Source organism: Pygoscelis adeliae, unplaced genomic scaffold (genome assembly GCF_000699105.1).
Source record: "Pygoscelis adeliae isolate BGI_AS28 unplaced genomic scaffold, ASM69910v1 Scaffold637, whole genome shotgun sequence".
Taxonomy (NCBI): Eukaryota; Metazoa; Chordata; class Aves; order Sphenisciformes; family Spheniscidae; genus Pygoscelis; species Pygoscelis adeliae.
Window position 1 is genome coordinate 87,400 of NW_008825168.1, and position 7,114 is coordinate 94,513.

At 43.1% G+C, this 7,114-nt stretch overlaps 1 protein-coding gene across 1 annotated transcript in view; it reads right to left on the reverse strand.

The window, feature by feature from the left end:
• The window catches only part of UBE2O (ubiquitin-conjugating enzyme E2O), a 33,930-nt gene extending 31,638 nt beyond the window's left edge, over positions 1 to 2,292 (reverse strand). Inside the window, exon 1 of the mRNA XM_009328901.1 lies at positions 2,239 to 2,292. Within this exon, the coding sequence (XP_009327176.1) occupies positions 2,239 to 2,250 (12 nt within the window). The 5' untranslated portion in view covers positions 2,251 to 2,292. The remainder of the gene's footprint in view (positions 1 to 2,238) is intronic.
• Between the last annotated feature and the right edge of the window lie 4,822 nt (positions 2,293 to 7,114).

A 7,114-nucleotide genomic window follows, 5' to 3' on the forward strand; every position in this document is an offset into this window, starting at 1 on the left:
AAGGGGATCTTTACACCACCCTCTTATTCCTTTATTTAAAAGGGACAGCATAGCCCAGCACCCTTTGAAGCAACAAAAACCAGGTGTCTGACAGATTATAGACCTAGTTCTAACCTTTCTCCCAAGTTAGCATATCACCTGGAAAAATTAACTCTGCCACTTTCACCACTTCTCATCCAGTTGGATTAGACTTACAGGTCCAACTGCATTCAGAGAAAGTGATCTCATTTTATGCATTACCCCCTGAAGCAGTCTTTCCCCACATTCAGTGCTCGATGAGAAGCACATGAATTTAAGTCAGCTCTCTTCTCTTGAGGATTTTGAGCCCTTCCCGCTCAAGGTTAAAAACAAGCACTAAGAGAGTGCAGTGAATACAGAATAAGTTCCACATTGTGCATTTGCCAGGCCAACTGGTGCAGGGCAACCATCCCACATCCTGAATTTGGCAGGCTGACACTTGCCGATTTTCTATTTTAAATGCTTTTCTAATTTTTGCAATACATCTGATTAACAAGTAAAGGTTTTCTTTGGGATAGAAGGGGTTTGTTTCTTTTACTACTGACATTTAGAACATATATGAGCACAAGGTGAAGTATAAGTCATCTTCAGATTTGCTATGCTTTTGACTAGAGGGGAGAGAAGAAATTGAGCTATATCCTCATCATTCCATCAATTAAAAAAGTGAAGTTATCAGCCACTAGTACAAATGGTCAAGCAAAACCCAGTGTTTAAACATGCAAACAGACAATAAAGGAGCGTGCAAAACAACTGCTGGGCAATGTATCTACTGATACACGTGCAGCAAGCCAGAGAAGCCAATTTCTGCTCAGATGAGTATGGAAATTGCAAACAAAAGCAGCACATCCATGTTTGCCAAGAGAAGAAGAACTTGCTGCCCTGAAAGCTTAAAGTGACTTTAAGAAGCATTGGAGAACAAACAGTTGAGAAGCAGGACTCAAAGCATCCCTCTGAGCGAGAAGGATATACTACAGAGTCCAGCTGTACCAGGTACAATGGGGTGAACAGCTGATATTCCTATTTGCTAGCAGTTCTTTGTTTTGGATTGAAACGCTTTCATAAAGCTGCAGTTTTAGTAAGATATGTTGACTCCAAATTTCCATTTCAAACAACAATTACACTTCTTAAGGAAATATTTTGTTTCAGCATTTTTCAAATTACCCTTCAAGTTTTTTTCCCTTTTCTTCTCTTTGGAACATTCTGTGAAAAAGGAGTGGGTTTACTTTTTTTAATTGACAAAAAGGCTTTATTTAAAAAAAACCAAAACACCTGGGTCAGAGAATGGCCTTCCCCATCCCTGCACCAGGCTGCACACCATGTGGTGCAACTGCAGCAGTGTGTGGCCAGCTGCCTGCTTCATCACAACTTTGGTAGCCACATTGCTGGAAGCAAGTCAGGAGAAGATACAGGCGTGCACATGGCAGGCCATATGGCTCAGGGTTACAGGTTAGGTGTGAGCAACAGCAAGCAATTGCCAACGTAGCTAAGCTCCTAAGGAGACCACATCTCATCTGATAATTGATCTGAACAGTGTTCCCAGTATTCTCTACACAAAAAACAAATGCACTCATCTCTGATAAGCACAAATGCTGTACAATTAGAACAGAATGACTAGAACTTAAAATAATATCCAGGAAGAGTAAAGGTAATGATTATAAGCTGCTGATTAAGAACCAGCTTGTTTTCTGCTGACCTAAGCCGTGTCAGATACTTCAACGTATGTCTTGCTTCAGTAGTGTTGGGATTTGCTGTATTTCTGGGAGAAATTGGACAAGATGGTGATCACTGTAGATTGAGAGGTCTCCCTGAAAGCATTTCATCCAAATTCTCTACCACAGCACACCAAAAGGCATGCAGCAGCAATGTGATCTACCTCCACTCCAGCCTCCCTATTAGGCCCACGAAAGCAGGTCCACACTCCCCACGTCTCGGAATGGACTGATTTAAAACTTAAAGGATGGCAGGACAGACAAACTTCTTGTCTCATTACCTTACATTATCAGGCTCGCTTGCTCAGGAGACCTTTGCAGATATGTTACAGTAGAGAGGCAGCCTTATCAGCATTTCATTTTCAAAGGATGCAGCTAGGTCTATCAAGCACACTAAAAATAGAACATGCTCAAAGCATTACTGTTCAATTCCATTCAGGCAATTTGGCAAGTCTTAGAAATCCATGCAGCAGTATCACGATCAAAAAGGTACAAAGAAAAAAGCACTTACGCTGGAGCTCATATGTCTGACCACATCTCGAGGGACCACAGAGCGATCTTCAAGCTTCAGCTAAGGGAAGAGAGAGACACTGGATTTAGTGACCCCAGATGATACTTGGTCAGAAATAACATGACAAATACAAACGCACAGTGTCCTGTTCCTCCGGACTGACGTTTTCAGCAGAGGATAATACTTCCATACACAGTTAACCCCTTGGCACATTCACAAAATCCAGTTGACAGATCTGAAACACAGCAACCAGGCAACCTGTCCACAACTGTGCTCTAAGTCAGCAGACACATCAAAAAGGGTGCAGACATTGTCTTGTTCATCACTTCAAGTCTCAACTCTCCTCGTCCTTCATCTGCATCACGCATCATTTCCTACCCACATCCAGTCTATGTACTAGAGAAGACAGGAGACACAGGAAGAAGTGCATCACACCACAGTTCTGTGTCTCATCCTGCATGCTTTTCACCCAAGATACCCCCAAATATCTGTGGAAATCCTGTTTGGCCTGGAACATTTTAAGCAAGGTACTGTACAGTCTTAGCTGGCAGGGGAATTGGTGCCAAATTCACTGCAGCAAGCACTTGCCTTGAAAAAAAAAAATGGAAAAGAAATGGCTGTTGCTGCACTCGCTATCCCCCAGGTCCATGCAGGTAACGCAAAACATTGGTAAGAGCATGGATAAAGTCAAAGCACTGCTCATACTCCAGCTCCTGCTAAAGCACTTGCTGGCAAAGAGCTAATGCTGACAACAAAAGATGCGGCTGGGCCATCATTATATATTCTACATCAGTTCACGCAGAGCTGTGGGCACCAGGAGTCATTACTGGTAAGGGGAGGTATCACTTGATGAATCTCCAGTGACTACTGGCCAGTTAACCAAGGTGATGTCCTTCCAAAAGCGGTCCTTCATCAAGCTGTTTCAGTGACATGAAGACTACTTGCAGGCTATTTCATTAAGTGTTATCAGCAAGCTCAAAACTACAAAATGCAGTGGCCATTGAATACACGAATACTAAAATGCTACACGAGGGATAATGTCCTAAGCACACTAACAGGGAGGCCACAAGACTGAACTCCAATTTCAAGTTTGCCTTACAGTAACTCAGTTAAGATTTCCTTCTGCTGAACACGGAGAAGTCTCATCTGCATTTCAGTGGTCAAGAACATATTTGCATTGGTACATCATTCTGAGCCTTGCAAATATACTAGTTACACACCACGTGTTTCGGGAAGCACCATGTGAACGCAGTATCAGGGACAGAGCCTCTTTTACATCTCACTTTCAGAATCTCTCTCTCCGCTACGGCTGCATTCGTTCCTTTTCCTTCTTGATCCCCAGCCCGAAATCCACTGTGCTTTGTCAGCATTTCATCCTAACCCAGGCCCTGGCTTACAGCCTGCTTTACTAAATTAGACATAAATCTATAATCCAAGGACAGGATCCGGAATCAAACTAAAATACCTGAGTATTTATTGCTTTCTTGATTGTCTGTTTCAGTAAGAGAGGAAGAGAGCCAGCCAGCTAGGCTTTTAGACCCAACTTCTGGAGTCAGAACTCCACCGGAGCAAGAAACCTGAAGCCTCCCACAGCCCATTTCCAGATTGTGGAAGGGTTTTCATCACCTCCCACATCCCACCAGGGTATATAGATAGACATCAATTTTTATACAGCTTTTTAAAGTTATTTGTTAAAATAAGTACTGTGTAGATAACCTCTTAACAACCAGAAGCAGACAGCAACATTCACATTCCAGTAAGTACTCATGCGTGAGCAGCAGTTTGGGTATTTTCACTGGAGTTCTCTTCCTGCAGAGCTCCAAGGGTATAATGATACTTTCATTTCGACATGCATTAGGGCAATTTAATCTCTGACACGTGGTGTTTAAATTGATGCATTATGTTTCAACATATCACTGAGCCATACCTCTCTGTTCTGTATTAAACAATATCTGAAGAACCCAGACTGACGAGATGATCCAATGCTACCTGGCAGCAGCAATATTTGTGTATTAGTCAACTCTGGTAAATCATAAAAGTTGTGAGTAGCTTTCCCATTTTGTGATCCTTCCTGAAGGATGTAATCACACAAATTCTTCCCAAAGCAAGGCATAAAACTTGCTCTGCAGGGGAACTACATTTAACCTGTTTTCAGATCTCTCCATTTTTAAAGCCAGCGCAACTATTTTCAGCTTCATGCGCCAGACCCACCTGCCTCAGTTGCTAGGATAAGCAAGCCAAGTAGTAGGCAGAATGCCAGCATCAACAATAAATACTTAGCAGGTCTGTCATCACACAAAAGACTGTCAAAACCCAGAAGAAACCTGACCAGAAGAAGCCAGAATGGCTGTTGATGAACACATGACAGTTGGGTCATTCCTCCTGTCTGTTATACCCAGAGCGATGTGATCATCAGCCAAAGGTTAGCCCCCCTCACTCAGCAGTGAGGGAACTCAATATTGGAGAAGCACTTTTAAAATAGGTACTTACAGCTCAGTTGCTATATTTACCTCTAAGAAAGTCAGTATTAACACGAGTAGTTTTATGTTCTAGCCATGCGCCTTGATAATAGCCCCAAGAATGAGAAATATCAGTTTCCCAGAGATGCTCTCAGCTAGTCCTGCACTCCTGCATACCAAGCTGGGCTCAACACCCTCCAAACACCCCAAATGCAAGGCATGTTTTGTGTCACCTTTTTAAAAAAATAAATTCACATTTATGTATATTAAATAAGGCAAACCAAAGGCACTCATCACCGCACACGCATTTAACCCAGGCAAAAAGGGACGACCAACACCCACCCACCAGGAGTCAGTTACGCTGGTTAGTGCGCCAACTGCCAAAAGAAGAGGCAGAATAGGTCTGGCACCCATTTATTTCCTGCACCATTCAGATGCTCTCTTGGTGCTCAGCACTGAATCAATGCCTGAGCTCCACAGCAGATCTACTAGTCAAAAGGCACCACCTGCAACTCGGAGAACATCTGATACTTCACTAGGTCTGATGATGCTCTCATACCAACGCAGCAGGAGGGGTACAGAAATTCTGATTTTTGCATAGAGAACAAGCACCAACAAGGAGCATATTCCCCTTTTCAGCTGAGTCACCTCACCTCAAAGGAAATAAGGTGGCCATCACAGCTCTCACCTGAAACTGGGAAGACTAGGAGAGAAGGACAGACTTTTCTGTCTAGCTGCTGAGCATAAACTCATTAAGCCTTGGTAGCTTGTTGCTTCAAACCATTTGTTTAATTTCTTATCAGAAAAGCTCATCATTTGAAGCAAAATCTTTGTGGTTTTTTGGTTGTTTTTTTTTTTTTTTTTTTTTTTTTTTTTTTTTTTTTTTAATTAACTGCAGAGATTGGGATATACAGAGATTGGGATATACACCTGTGGCAGTAAACTGGATCCTCACTTTAGCAAACAATTCAGCAGCTAGGTCTAGGCATCCTTGGGCAGCGGTGGGTTAAACTCACACTGTAACTCTCTGGTTTAACCCCTCAATTCCATAAAGCAAATGGGAGACATGGGGCCAGTTTTCCCTTCCAACAGCCACCTTCTGACAGGAGATCAAAAGCAGAGTAATTTATTTTGATGACTCAGACTAGCCACCAGTGCCAAGTATTGTGGCAGGTAAACAAGTAGCAATTGCTTCTGAAGTTTAGTGACAAATAACAGAGGAGTTGCTGAGCTTGCCATAGGGACAACTAGCCCTGGTTGGTGTGTATCCAAACAAAACCTGCACTGGAAGTACTCAGTAGTGGCATAAATCTCTGGTCCCTATCTACATATTTAAAAGCAGAGCTTAAATTCACTAAGTAGCTGCTCAGGTTTGCTTGTAACATCATTGGTACCCAACAGTGGACAAAAACACCTCTACACAGGCTCCAGCTACCAGCATCATCCCCCTCACAATGTTTTATCCAACAAAGGGGAACAGACAACACATACATGCTTACTGCTAGCACATCTCTTCCTTTCCTATTCCCACACAGTCTCTTTTCTGCATGGGTCAGGAGTCTTGATGTTTTACTTTAGGAGAAATAAAAGAAGGTAATTCTGCCTGCAAATAGCAGCATTTTGTTTTGCTACTGCCATACTTCACTCTAAGTGGGCAATGTTGTCACAGCAGATAATTACGAACAAACTTCCCCCTTCTCTGAACAACCCAAGAACAGAAGCTGAGGGACAAGCTTAAACACAGAAGGGAACCACAGTTTTAAAGGCTGAATGCATCTACATGCAGTCATGGGTTGTTCAGTCTCAAATATGCCAGCACACACCTTTTGGACAGGCTCCCTTACCAGCTTTCAGAGGAGCTGACTACTCAGTGGTCCTTGCAGGTTCAACCCACACTTGGACACCAGGAAGGACAGGTGACCTTGTCACTAAGACTCATCATTGCCCAAGGCTGAACTTCAGATCACAGTTCCTTGATCTTCAACACCCAGTGACACGTGGGCTTGGGAGCACACCTTTCACCTGGATCAGCCATGGTTTTACAACTGCATTTCTGCTCAGCTACCCAGTGATACAGAGTTCACCCTGGCTACGGAAGATGACACCTGATCCAGCATAAAACTTGCCAATACTAACTTAAACTGTTAAAGTTCACACTCGGTCAGTGCTGTCTCATAACTGCAATGTCTGACCAATGAAGAATAAAATTTGCTCGAGGGTGCTAGTCTGATCCCACAGCCTCTACCTCCAATGCAACCACTGTGCTGAGGAGAACATCAGTTTCTATTCCAGACGCTTTCCAGATTTTATCCTCCAAAACCAAGGCCCTGGGAATAAGCACATAAGGACAGAGGAGAAAAAGCAGCACTCACCCACCCTCCCTTGGTAACTGCTTATAAAAATGAGAATATAAGGCA